The 19,052-nt window shown below is 51.2% G+C and overlaps 1 protein-coding gene across 1 annotated transcript; it reads left to right on the top strand.

The window, feature by feature from the left end:
- Window positions 1-18,228: 18,228 nt before the first annotated feature.
- Window positions 18,229-18,732, top strand: LOC121764216. Its single transcript, XM_042160273.1, has one exon. The coding sequence runs from the start codon at window positions 18,229-18,231 to the stop codon at window positions 18,730-18,732; it is 504 nt and encodes a 167-aa protein (XP_042016207.1).
- The last annotated feature ends 320 nt before the right edge of the window (window positions 18,733-19,052 follow it).

Below are 19,052 nucleotides of genomic sequence, written 5' to 3' on the forward strand. Positions count from 1 at the left end.
TGGAGATTCCGGGAGCAGAATTCTCTGTGGGCGAACTACATGCTGTCCAAGTATTGCAATAAAGCATCTCCGCTCACCGTTAGGCCTTCGGGAAGACATAGCGCTACCTGGAAGAGGCTCATTAGAGCTCGCGCCCATGCACAGCCCCATATTCGTTGGGTGGTGGGGAATGGCAAAATCTTCTTTTGGGACGATAAGTGGCTTGGAGAATCCACCCTGAGAGATCACGCACTCGATGACAGGGGTCATCCGAATACCCTGGTCCGAGATTTCATCCGGGAAGGAACTTGGGATGAGCCTAAGATTCGGATGCTTCATGATCGGGATGGTCTTCCACTTCATATTATCGGGCAAATCCTGGCCACGCCAATTGTACCAGAAGACCCAGATATCCCGAGATGGACTATCTCGCCCCTCGGGGACTTCTCCCTCGCTACAACATGGGCAACTGTCCGAACTAGCCAACCCATTGTCCGGGGCTTAGAGGATATTTGGAAGGCCGGCCTTACCACCTCTATCTCCATTTTCTCATGGAGGCTGCTCTCCAACCGAATTCCCGTGGATACAAAACTCCAATGGCGGAAGATGGAATTGGCATCGAAGTGCCAATGTTGCCCACGGAGGCCAGGCGTTGAGTCCCTGCAGCACCTTTTCGTCCAAGGGGTTGGAGCAATCAGTGTTTGGACAGAATTTGATGACTGGTTTGAGGGTTCGACCCCATCATTGCGGATTAACGATACGATCCCAGATAGGCTGGTGGTCTGGACACGGAGAACACAACAAGCAAGCAAGAAGCATCTCAGTCGTTCCATGCCATACCTCATCATGTGGTTCCTTTGGGCTGAACGCAATAGGAGCCGGCATCAAATGACACAGTTCAAGCCATTTAATGTGGTGTGGCAAGTGCAAACTTTTATCCGGAATAGCATGGCTGCAGGGCGAATCAAACCGAAACATTGGAAGGGCGTGAGACTGAAGATGAGTATTCCAAGCGAGGCCGAGCCAAGATTGTCGAGACCCCTGGCCATGTCGGTCAAATGGCAACCCCCAGATCAGGCAACTCTCAAGATCAACACAGATGGAGCCTTCTCGGAAGCTACGGGCAAGGCGGCAGGGGGTGGATTGATCCGCAACCACCTGGGGAAAATGATCCTCGCCTTCGCTACTCCCCTTGACACCCAATCGGCCCTGGAGGCGGAGCTTAAGGCTGCGCACCTTGGCCTTGCCTTGGCGAGAAACTTCATGCAACCAATGTGGCTCGAACTGGACTCGGAGCAGGTGATCAAGCTTACCAATGGCACAGCTTGGGGCCCGCCTTAGGGCCCTCAAGTGCCATACTAACTTTCGCGCATCCTTTATCCACCGTGAAGGCAACATGGCGGCGGACTTTCTCGCTAAGTTGGGAATGGAAAGACCAGAATTTTGCCAGTTCAATGACTCCACAGCACCACGGCTCCTCAAGGCCATGATCCACATGGAAGAAATTGGAGTGCCTAATATTAGAGTCCGGGGTGACAATCACGACTAGATGGTCATACCGAGGGGTGTACCGTTTCGTAGAATTTTGAGCTGTAGTTATGATCCTTTTGTTGTTGTTGGGGAGTATGATGAGGTCCACCCGATATCCAGGATGGACCGCTTACTACTCTTGATTATTATTTTGATTTTGGTTTGGCACACCACTTTTGGGTGTGGCCACGTTTGTACTCTGATTTCTGGATATATAGGGATGAAGGATCCACGAACCCTCCACCGTGAAGGTGTTTGAATGAAAAAAAAAAAGGTGGCGTCTCAATCACGAACCTTCGAGTATTGCATCGGATCATGGCCCTCTCCTTGTCCGATGCAAGATGCCTAATACCCCCGTGGGAGGTAAAGCTTTTCGGTTCCAAAACATGTGGGTGCGACATGAAGGATTTAGCGATTTGGTGAGGGAAGATTGGGGGGCCCCCACGGAGGCGACGGGTCTCCTCAACTTGAAGCTCAAGCTAGCAAGGGTCAAGAGAACTTTTAAACGATGGAATAGAGAGGTATTTGGGAATATACACGCCAACCTCAAATCCTGTGAAGAAAGCATTGCGATGGCCCAAGCGGAGTTTGAAGATGACCCCTCGCCCCGGAATAGAACGGAGGTCAACAAACAAATTGCGGAGTACATCCTCCTTCTTAAGATGGAGGAAGACTTCTGGCGTCAGAAGGCGGCACTACGTTGGCTGGAAGATGGGGATAAAAACACCAGATTCTATCAAAGCTGGGTGAAGCAGAAGAGGGTTCGGTTACGTATACACAAGATCAACGTTAATGGGTGTGAACTCACGGAGGACTCGGCCATCCAAGCGTCGGCGGTTGAGTTTTATCAAAACCTTCTTGCCCCAAGCAACCCGGAACCCACGGACCCGGACCTTAGCCTCCTACACCGACTTCCTCCCTCGGAGTCTTTGGCGACCCTCCCCGAACTTCCAGATGCAGATGAAGTGAAAAGAGAGGTTTTTGACATCTCGGCCAATAGTGCACCTGGCCCCGATGGATACTCGGCTCTCTTCTTCCAAGCTTGCTGGGGCATTGTGGGATCGGATGTGGTGGAAGCGGTTAGACAATTTTTCGGTGGGGCTTTTCTTCCCCGAAGTTTCACGGCCACAAGCATTGTACTCATCCCTAAGAAGCCTATACCAGAGACCTGGGGAGACTACAGGCCCATGAGCTTGTGTAACGTGATAAATAAGGTGATTACTAAGATCCTCTCCAAGCGACTTGCCCCTTTACTCCCGCGCGTGGTAGCTCCCAATCAAAGCGGTTTTGTCAAAGGGAGACTTCTCAATGATAATGTACTCCTTGCACAGGAGATGTTCCATGAGCTACAACGAAGCACGCCGGCCCCTAATGTTGCAATCAAGATCGATATGGCCAAGGCCTATGATCGGGTTCAATGGCCGTTCCTCCTAAAAGTCCTTAAGCACATGGGTTTCCCCGAGCCGTGGGTGGATCTCATCAAAAGGTGTATTGGGTCTTGTTGGTTTAAGGCAAGGGGACCCCATCTCACCCGCCCTTTTCGTCCTTGCCGCGGATTATCTCTCGAGACTACTTGATAAACTCATCCTCGGCAACAAAGAAATGACGTTCAAAGCAACCCGGGGAAGTACTGAGATCAGCCACCTCGCCTACGCAGACGACATCATCATCTTCACGCAAGCGGCAGCGAACCCCCCTCCGGAGGCTACGCGCATGCCTTGATCATTACGCCGGGGTGTTAGGCCAACAAATCAACCTTGGTAAAAGCAACTTCTACATTGCCGATGCTCATGAAGGGTGGACAAACACAATACAAAGAGAAGGAGGCTTCGTCCGAGGTACGTTTCCCTTCCTTTACCTTGGAGTCCCTATTTACCGGGGTGTGAAGCGTACGAGCATGTTCTTGTTCCTCCATGAGAAAATCTCGGCTAGGATCTCTGGGTGGGCCCATCGACACCTCTCCTTTGGGGGGAGACTTACACTGATTAAAAGCACACTTGAAGCGATCCCACTACATATTTTCCAAGCTATCGAGCCTACGGGTGGTGCCCTCAAGCAATTGGATCAGCAAATGGCTCGTTTCTTTTGGGGGTCAACTAATGAGAAGAAGAGGACGCACTGGATTAGCTGGGATCAGGTCTGCCTACCAACGGCCGAAGGGGGCTTAGGCATCCGGAAGATCAAGGAAGTCTTAAGAGCCTTTAACATCAAGTTATGGTGGCGGTTCAGGGAACAAAATTCCCTGTGGGCTACGTACTTGATGGCTAAATACTGCCATAAGGTCTCCCCACTTACAGCTAGACCCTTGGGGAGGGGTAGCCCTACGTGGAAGAGGATGCTGAAGGCTCGGCCTCAGGCCCAACCGCACATTCGATGGGTGGTGGGAGAAGGAAAGATACTATTTTGGGATGACTTATGGCTAGGAGAGGCTCCCCTGAGAGAACTTAGCCTTGATGATAGAGGAGGGCCTCTTGCTCGTGTGGCGGACTATATTAAGGATGGTGCCTGGGATGAGCCTAAGCTGCGGAATCTCCAAGCACAAGCCGGCCTAGCACAGCACATCGTCCAGAAGATCATCGACACACCCGTCATTTCGGATGGGCCGGATATACCAAGATGGAGGTTATCATCCAATGGAGAGTTCTCACTCGCTACTATTTGGGAGACCCTTCGAAGCCAAAGGCCGATTGTGCAAGGCCTCGACGACATTTGGAGAGCGGGCCTCAAGTCCTCTATTGCCATCTTTTTATGGCAACTTCTCTCCAACCGCATTCCGGTGGATACAAAGCTGCAATGGAGACGAATGGAATTGGCGTCCAAATGCCAATGCTACCCACATAGACCAGGGATTGAATCCCTCCAACATCTCTTCATTCATGGGACGGGGCTCACGGGATATGGAGGGAATTTGACGCATGGTTTGAGGGCTCCTCACCACCCCTTCGGATCAATGACACCATACCGGAACGACTCGTGGTCTGGACAAGAAGAGCTCGGCAACCAGGCAAGAAACACCTAAGCAGAGCCATGCCGTATCTCATTTTATGGTTCATTTGGGCAGAACGGAATAGGAGCCGCCACCAGTCCGTACAATTTAGGCCTTTCAATGTCATCTGGCAAGTTCAAATCTATATCAGGAATAGTATGGACAACGGGATATACAAGACGAAGCATTGGAAGGGAGTTGGTCTAAAAATCACTGTCCCGAGTCATGATGAACTACGGAGCCCTAGGCCGCTTGCAGTGGCAATCAAGTGGCACCCGCCGGATGACCCCTGGATCAAGCTCAACACCGATGGTGCATTCTTGGAAGCGTCGGGTAAAGCCGGGGGAGGTGGTATCATCCGAGATCATACGGGCAAAGTGCTTTCAGCCTTCGCATCCCCACTTGAGGCCCACTCCGCCCTTGAGGCGGAGCTCCTAGCCATCCAACTCGGGTTAGAACTTGCCCTGGAGTTCAATCGGCCTATCTGGATTGAGTCGGATGTACAACAAAGTGGTCCAGCTCCTTAATAGTACACGATGAGGATGGTGGCGCGGATCTTACTCCTCAAGCGCCAACGAGTTGTGCGCCTCACCTACACCCCTCGGGAAGGGAACAGGGCCGGAGACTTACTTGCAAAGATGGGAATTGACAGTCAAAACTACTGCCGTATGAATGGCCACACGATGCCGAGACACCTCGCTGCAATTACTAGGATGGAAGAACTAGGAATCCCGAACATTCGGGTCCAACATGACGACGAAGAATAGAATTGTGTTTGGGATGTTTGGAGGGTACCCTTTGTTCCTTGATTGATTGTATTTTGTTTTCTGTAAGGGAGTATGATGAGGTCCGGGCTTGTGGCTTGGGACCGCATACTACTCTTAAGTTTGTGAGGACACACCACTTTCGGGTGTGGCCACGTTTGTAATCGTCACTCTTTGAAATATAGGGATGAGGGACCCACGAACCCTCCACCATGAGGGTGTTTGATAATAAAAAAATGATAATGTGCTCCTTGCACAAGAAATGTTCCATGAGCTCCAAAGAAATAACCCAGCCCCGAATGTGGCTATAAAGATCGATATGGCTAAGGCCTCCTTCGGCCGTGGGGAGGCACGCTTGATCCCATCTGATCCAGTGGGTTCTATTCTTCTCACTAGTCGATCCCCAAAAGAACCGCGCCAACTGTTGATCTAGTTGCTTGAGGGCACCACAAGTGGGCTCGATAGCTTGGAATATGTGAATTGGGACCGCCTCCAATGTGCTCTTGATGAGCGTGAGTCTTCCCCCAAAGGAGAGGTGTCGGTGTGCAATCCCGATATTCTAGCCGCAATTTTCTCTCGCAAGAACATGAACAAATCAGTTCGCTTCGCCCCACGGTAAATAGGAACACCAAGGTATAGAAAGGGGAATGTACCTTGGGAAAAGCCACCCTCGTTTTGAATTGAGCTTACCCATTCTTCATGGACATCGGCAATGTAAAAATTACTCTTGGACAATTGATTTGTTGGCCCGACACCTCCGCATAATGGTCCAAGCATCCTTTCAGTCTTCGGAGGGAGGTTGGGGCTGCTTGAGTGAAAATGATTATGTCATCCGCACGCCGGGACCCCTCACCAAAGGCCATGGCCGGAAAAGATTCGTACCCTCCCCTCTCCCGAGGACAAACAACTCACGAAGAAGCTCGACTTTGGAGGAGGGCACCTCCGAGCTAGAGATCTCCGGCTCGTCCTCCGCCCTTGACAGCCCTAAATGCAAGGTAACACCTTCCTTCCCGCCTTACTCCATGGATAACAAAGTAGCACAAGCTATGGAATCTCCTCTAAGGACCTTACCGATGAGGATGGACCCCATATGGAGATGGTGGTATACGGAAAAGCTCCGGCCGCCGACGCCGCACCACCGTCCGACCTTGAACCCGTCATGGGTGAGAAGACCATTGGAGGTGAGGAAGATGGGCCCCTAGGCGTAATCTCATGAGGATTTGGACGTTGCATGTGTGACAAAAAGTACATTGGGGAGTGAGATAGTCAACCTTACCCGAAATGGGCATGGGAACAAATTGCCTGTCGGAAAGCGCTTTTGTCCCTTACCCAAAAACGGGAGTCACATGTGGAGCCTTGCTCACCCCCACCAATGCAGCAAGTAGAGCCAAAAAGAATGGAGATCCTACAAATCATTGACTGGACCATGGCGGAGGTGCTTGATACGACGGCGGCGCAACCCCTCCTCGCCGGATCCTCGCCGGCCAAGGTCGATATGCCAAGAGTCAACCTTGTTACAAATGGGAAAAGACAAAGATACCGAAACATGTATGCCTCGCATTGGGATTGGCCCGTCCTTGGAAGATTTTCCACCTCTAGAAAAGGGAAGGACCCGGAAATCCGAGCATCATTCGAATCCGGAGCACCCTAACGAAGCCGGGTTGGGCCGACGACCCAAGCCTACCCAAAACTCCCTCCGAGACTTGACCACACCCTCGGCCTCGGGCATGCATGCGAAGGACCCCGGCGAGGACCGAGATGGAGATGGGAACGCCCCGGCCTCCCGATGAAGCCATGAACGAGAAGGATCCGACCAAAGGACCACATACCGAAACAAACCTTGGGGGCTAAATCTAAAGACAACCCGACACAAACCCTTGGGAGATGACACTGAGCCAAACGTGAGGAACTCCAACAAGAAGAAATCCATGGCCGACATGGTGAGGGGGGGCATCGTCTATTGAGGATCCACAAGTCTTTGTCCAGAGAACATCCAAAATATTGGTTTTGCGTCCACGGCAAACGGAATTCCATCCATCTACTTCTCCGGATCAGAAATCCAAAGGTTGGCATCATCCCTTGGCCATGCAATAGTAGGTAAGTTCTCGCACTCAATCCCCCGGCTTCCTACCAAATCCAAAAGGCCCTAGATAATATTAAATTTTGCCGCGGTTATACTTGGAATTATATTAATGCCAAACATATTCTTGTTCAATTTGAGGATATGGCGGGATTATGCTCTCGGCTCCTAGTGGACCCAAAGGGACGCCGGTATGGTTCATTGATCGACATACGATGAGAGTATTCAAATGGTACCCCCGACTTTAACGCCTATTGTGAATCTCCAATTGCGGCGATATGGTGCAACTTAATTGGGCTCCCGATCCACCTATACGATCAATCGGCCCTTTATGCCATTGGAAAACTTCTTGGCAACCCGATCGAAATAGATAGAGCCATGGCCAAAAATCGAGACTCTCCTTCGCACGTCTTTGTATCGAGATTGACATAACAAAGGCTCCACCCGAGGAGATCATCCTAGATATTTGTGGGCGCCCCTTGGTGCAGCAAGTAAAGTGGGATAAGATCATGTCTTATTGTGTAGATTGCAAACATGTTGGACACAAAAATGAAGTGTGTTATGCTTCCGGGAAGACGGCTCGACCTCCAAAGCGAAATTACAACATAGCAACACCAAAACATTCACAACATGGAGAAATAGGAACAAAAGAGAGTAATGTTGAGTCAAGGAAATCCGATAGTAACATGGAATGGCAGCAACAAGGGAAGCACAAGGGGAAAGAAAGAAATGCTCGGATAAACCCGATGGCCAAGGCACAATCGGGGACGGAATGGCCGGGACCGGACTTCTTGGGTGACATGCAAGGACCGGGGTGTAAGGAAATAGTCATCGTCCACGATGAGCGATATGACAACCAATCTAGAGAACCATCCGCCAAATGGCCTTCATTTGGTAGTGGGCGTGGGGGTAAGCCGAGAGGTGCGGACTTGGCGCGGCCCGCAGCGAACCCGACATCGGGTAACCTTGTTCATCCGAAAGGCCATTTCAAACCCTTTGTTTTAACAAACACCGAAGCACAAGAATCACCAAATCACATGAGCACTAATCGGTATTTCTCCCTCATGGAGTGAGAGAACTTTATGGAGAATGATATGGAAGAAGAGGAGAATTGGCAAGACTCTACCCGCTCACAATGAAAACGATGATGGAGCCAACCCCACCCATATGGAAGCCGTGACACCTCATGAAGGGAATGGCCTTCAAATAATTGAATTTCAAGGGGGGCGTCAATCCCATCGGGTACGAACTCCTCTAGTTAATCATGTCATTAAATCTTCTGTTTTGGAACGTTAGGGGGATCGCAAATGCGTCAACCCAAAACGTCCTAAAAAGACTAATTAGTTCTCATAATATTTGTTTTCTTGCAATAATGGAACCGTTTATCCCCCCAATCCGGACGTTTTCGAAGTTGTTGGGGCTGTCCTTCAAGGGCTCGAACATCAATGGGAAAATTTGGATATTTGTGAAAGAAGGGATGGATTATGATGCGTTGGATGACTCGGAACAGCTGCTACATGGGAGGTTCACTTGCCCTTGGATTTCAACTCCTATTATGCTATCGGCCGTATATGCTAAATGCACGAGAGGGGAGCGACATGTCCTATGGGAAAAGTTGAGGGATATCACACAACTCTCGGATGGGATGCCGTGGTTTATTGGAGGGGACTTCAACACAAACCTCTCTTCTCAAGACAGGACGGGGAGCGACACAAATCGTCAAGCGGAAATGGTTGATTTTGCTGAAGCCATTGAGGACTGTGGTCTTATGGACCCAGGCTATGATGGATCAGATTTCACCTGGGCTAAGAATGGCCTTATGGAAAGGTTGGATAGGGTGCTGATTAGCGAGACGACGGCTCAAACGTTTGAGGCAATAAGAGTCACAAATCTCCCACGCATCGCGTCTGACCACTGACCTCTCCTTGTTAGATGCAGGCCGACTAACATCTTTACGGGCGGGAAAGTGTTCCGGTTCCAAAACATGTGGGTCCGGCATGAGGGATTCGGTGACTTGGTAAAAGAAGATTGGATGGCTCCCACGGAGGCCGAGGGCATCCTCAATTTGAAGATCAACTTAGCAAGGATCAAGAGTACGCTTAAAAGGTGGAACAAAGAGGTGTTTGGGAATATTCAGTCCAACTTAAAAACCTGTGAAGAAAACATTGCAGAGGCACAAGCGGAGTTTGAAGGTGACCCCTCAGCTCGGAATAGAACGGAGGTCAACAAACAAATTGCCGAGTACATATTACTTCTTAAAATGGAGGAAGATTTTTGGCGGCAGAAGCCGGCCCTCCGTTGGCTAGAAGAAGGGGATAAAAATACTAGGTTCTACCAAAGCTGGGTGAAGCAGAAGAAGATCCGGCTACGCATCCACAAGATCTACGCTAATGGGTGTGAACTCACGGATGACAAGGCCATCAAAGAATCGGCGGTTGAGTTCTTTCAGAACCTCGTTGCCCCGAGCTATCCGGAACTTGCAGATCCGGACCTAAGCCTCCTACAACGCCTCCCCCCCTCGGAGCTTTTGACGGACCTCCCGAAGCCTCCGGATGAGGATGAGGTGAAGCGAGCGGTATTCGACATCTCGGTCAATAGTGCTCCAGGCCCGGATGGATTCTCGGCATTATTCTTCCAAGCTTGTTGGGGCATTGTGGGACCAGATGTGGTGGATGCGGTTAGGCAATTTTTCGGTGGGACCTTCCTCGCTCGAAGCTTCACGGCCACGAGTATAGTTCTCATCCCCAAGAAGCCGATACCCGAGACTTGGGGAGACTACAGACCAATTAGCTTGTGCAACGTGATCAATAAGGTGATTACCAAAGTCCTCACGAAGCGACTTGCCCCACTTCTCCCTTGTGTTGTCGCACCGAATCAAAGTGGGTTTGTCAAAGGGAGGCTTCTCAATGATAATGTGCTCCTTGTACAGGAGATGTTCCATGAGCTCCAACGAAGCACCCCTGCCCCTAATGTTGCAATTAAGATTGATATGGCTAAGGCCTATGATCGAGTCCAATGGCCGTTCCTCCTAAAAGTCCTTAAGCACATGGGTTTCCCCGAACAATGGGTGACGCTCATTGAAAGGTGCATTGGATCTTGTTGGTTTTCGATTCTTATTAATGGGGTGCCGGCAGGCTTCTTCAAATCCACCCGTGGACTAAGGCAAGGGGATCCCATCTCCCCCGCCCTCTTCGTTCTAGCGGCGGACTATCTCTCGAGACTACTTGATAAACTCATCCTTGGCAACAAAGAGATGACATTCAAAGCAACCCGGGGTAGTATTGAGATCAGCCACCTCGCCTATGCGGCTGACATCATCATCTTCACGCAAGCGGCCGTGAACCCCCTTCGGAAGCTTCGTGGCTGTTTGGATCACTATGCCGAGGTGTCTGGTCAGCAAATCAACCTCGACAAGAGTAATTTCTATATTGCCGAGGCTCATGAAGGCTCGACAAACACAATACAAAGCGAAGGAGGTTTCTCACGAGGTTCGTTTTCCTTCCTTAAACCTTGGAGTCCCTATTTACCGGGGGGTGAAGCGCACGAGTATGTTCTTGTTCCTCCGGGAGAAAATCTCAGCTAGGATCTCTGGGTGGGCCCATCGTCACCTCTCCTTTGGGGGGAGACTCACTTTGATTAAAAGCACACTTCGATCCCCCTACACATTTTTCAAGCTATTGAGCCTACGGGTGGTGCCCTCAAGCAATTGGATAAGCAGATCGCTCGGTTCTTTTGGGGGTCAACTAATGAGAAGAAAAGGACACACTGGATAAGTTGGGACCAGGTTTGCCTACCCACGGCCGAAGGAGGCTTGGGCATTCGGAAGATCAAGGAAGTCTTACGAGCTTTTAATATCAAGTTGTGGTGGCGGTTTAGGGAACAAAACTCCCTTTGGGCTACGTACATGATGGCCAAATATTGCCATAAGGCTTCTCCACTCACAGCTAAAGCCATGGGGAGGGGCAGCCCTACTTGGAAGAGGATTTTGAAGGCCCGGGCCCAGGCTCAACCGCACATTCGATGGGTTGTGGGAGAAGGAAAGATGCTATTCTGGGACGACTTATGGCTCGGAGAGCTTCCCTTAAGAGAACTTAGCCTTGACGATAGAGGAGGTCCTCCCTAAACCCTAAACCCTTATAACATCACATTATATTTTCGAAAGGTAAAGAGATTTGTAAAAGAAAGCCCACCTCGCTTGCTTAAACAATACAATACCCAACTCAAAGCAACCCTCGTTCCTTGTGCTCACGTACACACAACGACCCTTGCCAACACCACAACACAATCAGCCTTCGATCAATACAATTATCATGCATGTCCTATCTTTCCTTTCATCGTTTTCTTAATTTACCCATCCCAAACGTTCATCACATAAGGAAACATACCATAATATATCTCAACGTATAGCACTTAACATCATTAGTTCAACTTACAGTCATCAACAAAAACATGGCTGTGAGGAGAAGAGTGAGAAGCTCCTCCTCTCTAAACACAACTCCCTATTGTCCCGCCTTGTAACACCGTTGCCAACCACCGCCGCCCTCTTCAACTCAAGGTCTTCAAACTCGCTTCCCTCCCCTCCACTCCGACCACAACCCACGGCCTTCTTTCAACCCTCACGACCCTAAACGCTGCCGGCCTCCACCTTTGTGTCGGATCTTACACTGTCACCTCCGCTTCCCCCCGACCACGCTGGTGACTTGGCACACGCTCGGCCATGCCGACCTCGCACCATCTCGGACCAGCGCATGGTCTTTCGGTCGGCCGAGGACCCCATCCCTAATCCTCCGAGCAAGAAGATGAAGCAAAAAGCCACAAAACTCAAAATGAGGAAAAGTACGCCGGCTCCTCCAACTAAAGGAAATGGTCGGAAAAGGCTCGAGTTCGGGTCGGAATACTCGTCCCCACCCGGGAGCCCTAAGTGCAAAGGGCCATCTTTCAAGCGAGTCCGCCGAGTGATCAAGGGGACAACGGCAGGCGGGATGAAGTAGAAAGTGCTTCGGGCACCAAGGAATGCCAATGGCCATTGACAATGCGGTCCTATCGACCATGGCCTCCAAAAATCAAAATTCCGACCAGGTTGCCGGTGCGGCCGCCGGCGACGACCATGCCGTCGAAGAGGAGGACGTGACCCCTCCGGATCATGACAAACCTAAAGTACATGCGGCAGCAAAAGCAAAAGACTCATTGGAAGTAGTGGAAGTCAACTTACCCGAATTGGAAGTGGGAACAAAAACTCTTTTCGAAAGTGGCTTGGCGCCTTGCCCACTTGGAATGTCACGTGATGTCCTAGCCGTTGGAGGGCTAATGCAGCCAAAAACTACCCATCTCCTACACCTCGCAGCCTTGGATTTGGCGGACAAGCTAGACACCATGACCGCCCAACCACTTCTCGACGCCGGCCAGCCGAAGGATGCGCACATGGCCGATGGGTCTCACTACTCTTCCCTTCCGGACTCCGACCAAGCCTTGCTTGCACCTACGGGGCCTTTCATCCCCTCCTTTGAGGAGTTTCCCCCTCTAGAGAGAGGACGGACCTTAAAACTTCGAGACACGTTCGAGGCTGGCGCGGCAAAGTCGACGGCTTTTGTGGCTTGGTCGAGGCCGGAGCCGCCTTGCCTGGCACAGCGTGCGGAGGCGAATGTGAACCTGGCCGGAAGGGAAGCTCACAGGGGTGCGGCCACCAAGGTTGGGGCCGAGGGTCATACGGCCACCCCGACACCACCTACCAACCCGATGGTGGGCGAAGCTCCGACTAGTTCCGTCACGGCTATCCAGGACCAGCCGATGGCCATGAGTGACCTATCCCACGAGGCCGCGACACGAGGGCCGATGGTAGCTAGCCGAGAAGGGGGGCCCAAAGTTCCCTCGGGTACCTCTAGCAGGCCGAAATCGATGGCGGAGTTACTTAAGGTTCTCTCCCGAACCCAATGGTCCTCAAGTCTTCGTGCCGGAACAGATCCAAAACATTGGTTTTGCCTCCATGTCCAATGGAGTTCCGGCCATCTACTTCTCCGGGCTGAAACACAAAAGCTTGCTGATAGCATGGGGCACGCCATCGTGGGTAAGTTTTCACATTCTATTCCTACGGGCCATCAAATTCAAAAAACTCTAGATAACATTAAATTCCGATGTGGCTTCAATTGGAAATACATTAATGCTAAACATATCCTTATCCAATGCGAGGATTTGGTGAATTATGCCCGGCTTCTCGGAGGCCCAAAGGGAACACCCGTTTGGCCCATTGATCGCCACCCAATGAGGGTCTTCAAATGGTCCCCGGATTTCGATGCATATTGTGAGTCCCCGATAGCAGCAATTTGGTGTAATTTAATCGGGCTCCCAATTCACTTGTTTGATCAATCAGCTCTTTTCGCCATCGGCAAGCTCCTCGGCAAACCAATCCAAGTTGATCTGGCCACGGCTACCAAGACGAGACTCTCCTTTGCCCGCATTTGTATTGAGATTGACATCACCAAACCGCCCCCTGAAGAGATAATCCTGGACTTGTGCGGCCGCGAGTTGGTGCAACAAGTCCGGTGGGATAAGATCCCATCCTATTGCCAAGAGTGTAAACATGTTGGCCATGCAAGTGATGTGTGCTATGCGATGGGCAAAAAGGAAAGGCCGCCGAAACGAAACTACAATATCAACCCGCCAAAGAAGGCAAACCCCGAAGGCCACGGTATGAAGGGCATGCAAGATGCGGTGAGGCACAATCCTAATTCCAATGAAGGGAACCGCCAAGGGAAGAATAAGGGCAATGCCGGGATTGTCCTAACAACAATTCAAATGGAGAGGAGGAAAGGGATACAACTTGGGATGGTCCGGCATTATGGGTGGAACCCAAGGAGGGAATGCTTCGCGCCCCGGAACATTCAAAGTGGGCCTCAAGCGCGGGGGAGGGGAAAAAGGAACCCAACACCCCCGACCACCGAGCCACCTTCACCAATTCATGGAGATATGGATGCGGAATGGGAGTACACCAAGGCGAGCCGATCGGTGTCCCTGCCTACACGAGGGAGTGCGAGAGGGGGCGCACGCCATGCAATGACTAGGGGGCGTGGTTTCTTCTCAAGTAAGAATCACATGGGCACTAACCAATACTACTCCCTCATGGCGAATGGAGAATTTGATGTCGACAATTGTGGGGAAGCGGACGACTCGGCCATGGACATGCAAGTGGGGACCGAGAGGATTGGAGACGGCTCTCCACTTGACGATGCCGAGGAGCACGCAACGAACAAAGAGCAACATCTCATTGAATATCAAGGAGGGACTTCGTCTCCTTCGGGTACGCATCCTACTTGTTAATGATGTCTTACAATATCATGTTTTGGAACGTGAGGGGAATCGCAAATGCGTCAACCCAAACGTTTTGAAAAGGCTAATTAAGTCTCATAATGTTTTATTCCTTGCAATAATGGAACCACTCACAACACCGGATCCGGACCGGTTCTCCAAGGCCCTGGGGCTGTCCTACATTGGATCGAACATGACCAGAAAAATCTGGTTGTTTGCGGAAGAGGGATCCACTTTTGATATTGATTAGTGATTCGGAACAAATCCTACATGGGCGTCTCAAGTCCCACCGCATTGCTAGGCCGCTGGCCATTTCGGCCGTGTATGCCAAATGCACAAGATCCGAAAGACACCTCCTGTGGGATAAGATGAGAGAGATTGCTGGGCCCCTCGAAGGATTACCATGGATTATCGGTGGCGACTTCAACACCATCCTATCAACCGAGATAGGGTTGGGAGCGACACCAACCGGCAAGCCGAGATGGTCGACTTCGCGGAGGCAATTGAAGACTGTAGGCTCCTTGATCCGGGGTTCGATGGGGCGGAATTCACATGGGCCAAAACGGCCTCTTTGAAAGATTGGATAGAGTGCTTGTTAGTGAGGGTTGGGCTAGGGCCTTCGAAGCTACTCGGGTTACGAACCTCCCTCGGGTTGCTTCGGACCACGGGCCGGTCCTTGTAAGATGTAAGACGCTGAACACTACCATCAGAGGCAAGGCATTCCGATTCCAGAACATGTGGATCCGACATGGGGGGTTCATGGCTGTAGTGCAAAATGCATGGGAGGAGAGTACGGGGGTGAGTGGACTCCTAAATATTCAAATCAAACATGCTAGAGTGAAAAGAGCCCTAAAGGCGTGGAACAAAGAAGTTTTTGGAACATCCATGCCAACCACAAGGAAAAGGAGGAAGGAATTGAAAAAAAAAAAAAAAAAAAAAAAAAAAAAAGGAGGAAGGAATTGCCGTGGCCCAATCCATCTTCGAGGCAAGGCCAACACCGGAAATAGGACAATGATCAATAAATACATTGCCGAGTACATCATGTTGCTGAAAATGGAAGAGGATTTTTTGGCGGCAAAAGGCAGCCCTGAGATGGCTTGCGGAGGGTGACAAAAATACCCGGTTCTATCAAAGCTGGGTGAAACAAAAAGAGTTCGCCTACGCATCCACTCGGATTCGTGTCAACGGCCAGGAGCTTACTGAGGAGGCCGAAATAAAAAAGTCAGCGGTAGATTTCTACCAACAACTCCTAGCGCCCAGCAACCCGGTTCTAGACGAGCCAGACCTTGACCTATCCAGCGAGTACACTCAGCCGAGCACTTTGCGGACATCGAAATGCGCCCGGTGCGGACGAGATCAGGAGCACCGTTTTCAGCATTTCTGGAGATAGCGCCCCCGGACCCGATGGCTTCTCCGCCACTTTCTACCAAGCCAGTTGGACTATTGTGGGGCCGGAGGTGGTGGAAGCAATTGGCCAGTTCTTTAGAGGGGCTTTCCTGCCACGAAGTATTACGGCCACAAGCATTGTCCTCATCCCAAAGAAGGCGTCGCCCGAGTCATGGACCGACTACCGACCCATCAGCCTCTGCAACGTCTTTAACAAGATCATCACCAAGGTACTCACGACTCGACTCTCCCTTTCCTTCCACAGGTCATCTCCCCAAACCAAAGTGGTTTCGTGAAAGGGCGGCTCCTCAATGATAACGCTCTGTTGGCCCAAGAGATGTTCCATGAACTTGCAAGATGCTCCCCAGCGCCTAATGTAGCGGTGAAGATCGACATGGCGAAAGCCTATGATAGGATCCAATGGCCTTTCCTCTTCAAGGTGCTTCGGCGAATGGGATTCCCGGACACATGGATCTCACTCATGGAGAGGTGCATAGGCTCGTGTTGGTTCTCGATCCTTGTCAATGGGGTACCTTCAGGATTCTTCAGATCAACACGGGGACTCCGACAAGGTGATCCGATTTCCCCTGCGTTGTTTTTTGTAATTGCTGGGGACTATCTGTCTCGAGCCTTGGATAAGCTTATACTTGGCCAAGGGATATGGGGTTTAAGGCCTCCCGGAGATGCATTGAGGTCAGCCACCTAGCCTATGCGGATGATATTATAATATTCACACAAGCGGCGGCAACCCCCTGCGCCGGCTCCGAGCCTATCTCGAGAACTATGAAAATGTCTCCGGCCAACAAGTCAGCCTCACAAAAGCAACTTCTATATCGCCGAAATCCATGATCATTGGGCACCCTCGATCCAAGCGGAAGGAGGCTTCACTAGGGGCACCTTTCCTTTCCTCTACCTCGGCGTCCCCATCTACCGTGGTGTAAAGCGCACGGACATGTTCTTCTTCCTACGTGAAAAGATTGCAAGAAGGATCTCGGGCTGGGCACACCGGCACTTATCTTTTGGAGGGAGGCTCACGCTGATTAAGAGCACCCTTGAAGCGATCCCCTTACACATCTTCCAAGCCATTGAGCCCACTCCCGGCACCTTAAAACAACTTGATCAACAAATGGCCCGATTCTTTTGGGGATCTACGAGTGAGAGAAAGCGAACCCATTGGATTGGATGGGATCAATGGTATGTGTCGCCCTACCGAGGAAGGAGGTCTCGGGATTCGGAAAACTTTGGAGGTTTTACGTGCTTTCAACATAAAATTATGGGGCGCTTCCGGGAACAAAACTCCCTTTGGGCAAAATACATGATGGCAAAATATTGCTCCATCTCCACACCACTTACCTTGAGAACGCCGAGCAGGAGTAGCCCTACATGGAGGAGGCTCTCTAGAGCTTGGACTCTCGCGCAACCGTACATGAGGTGGCTTGTGGGGCAAGGGAATATCTACTTCTGGGATGACATCTGGCTTGGCAACAGCCCACTCAGGGACCTCAGCCTTGATGATAGGGAAGGCCAACCACCCGGGTCTCGGAGTTCATTACAAATGGGGCACTTGGGATGAACCCAAGCTCCGACTCCTGCACGATCAAGCCGGCATCCCACAGCATATTATTGATCGCATCCTCAGCACCCCGATACTCCAAGACGAACAGGATATCCCGCGGTGGACCCTCTGAGCACGGGGAATTCACGCTAGCATCGACGTGGGACAAACTCCGAGGGCGGAACCCGATCGTTCAAGGCCTGGGTGATGTTTGGCAGGCGGGCCTCACTAAGTCAATAGCCATCTTCATCTGGAGGCTTCTTTCCAATCGGTGCCAGTCGACACAAAACTTCAGTGGCGGGAGATTGAACTTGCCTCCAAGTGCCAATGTTGCCCTCTTCGACCGAATATTGAGTCCCTCCAACACCTCTTCATTCAGGGTTACGGAGCTCGCAGAGTATGGAATGAGTTTGATTCGTGGTTTGATGGGGCGACCCCCCGCCTCTCAATCAATGACACAATCCCAACGAGAATTGAAACTTGGATGCGAAGATGTCACCAACCAAACAAGAAGCACCTTAGCCGAGCCATCCCCTACCTCATCTTGTGGTTCATCTGGGCGGAAAGAAACAGGAGCCGGCACCAAGACACGAGGTTCAATCCGCACAATGTGGTATGGCAGATCCACATGTTCATCCGGAACTCCATGGCCAACAGGGACTTGAAGCCGAAGCATTGGCGAGGGGTCAAACTTAGAATCAACATCCCGCAACAAGTGGAACCAGCTAGGGCGCAGCCGCTAGCCATGGCAATCAAATGGGACCCCCCGGACCACCCTTGGATTAAACTAAACACTGATGGCTCCTTCAATGAAGTGACCAACAAAGCAGGGGGAGGAATCATTCGGGACAGCTCGGGCAACATGCTGGTGGCGTTTAGCACGCCCCTTGAAGCACACTCGGCTCTGGAGGCTGAGCTGACGGCCATGATCCATGGGCTGCGCTTAGCCAAGGATCTTGACTTACCAATCTGGATCGAATCAGATGCCGAGCAAGCCATTAATCTGGTCAATGGAGCAGGGTGGGGGGCGGGTCTAGCTCGACAAGCATTGGCGCAATTGATCCTGCTCAAGCGCCAACTTAAATTCCGAGCCACCTTCATACACCGGGAGGGGAACAAGGCGGCGGATTTCCTTGCGAGAATGGCCTAAGGCTTGATAGCATCGACAATTGGATCATAATTCTGCACCAAGAGACCTCATGGACTTCATCCGCTTGGACCGAATGGGTGTTCCAAACATTCGAACCCTAGATGGGGACGGATACTAGAGTCGGGTTCTCGGAGATGGAAGATCATAGAGCCTTTGTTTTGTTTAATTGCACTTTTGAAGGGAGTAGGATGGGGTCCGAGCCGTGTGGGAGTCGGACCGCTTTCTACTCTTGCCTTTGCTATGGCACACCACTTTCGGGTGTAGCCACGTTCTGTAATTCCCTTTTTGATATATAGGGATGAGGGACCCACGAACCTCCA

Source organism: Salvia splendens, chromosome 14 (assembly GCF_004379255.2).
Source record: "Salvia splendens isolate huo1 chromosome 14, SspV2, whole genome shotgun sequence".
Taxonomy (NCBI): Eukaryota; Viridiplantae; Streptophyta; class Magnoliopsida; order Lamiales; family Lamiaceae; genus Salvia; species Salvia splendens.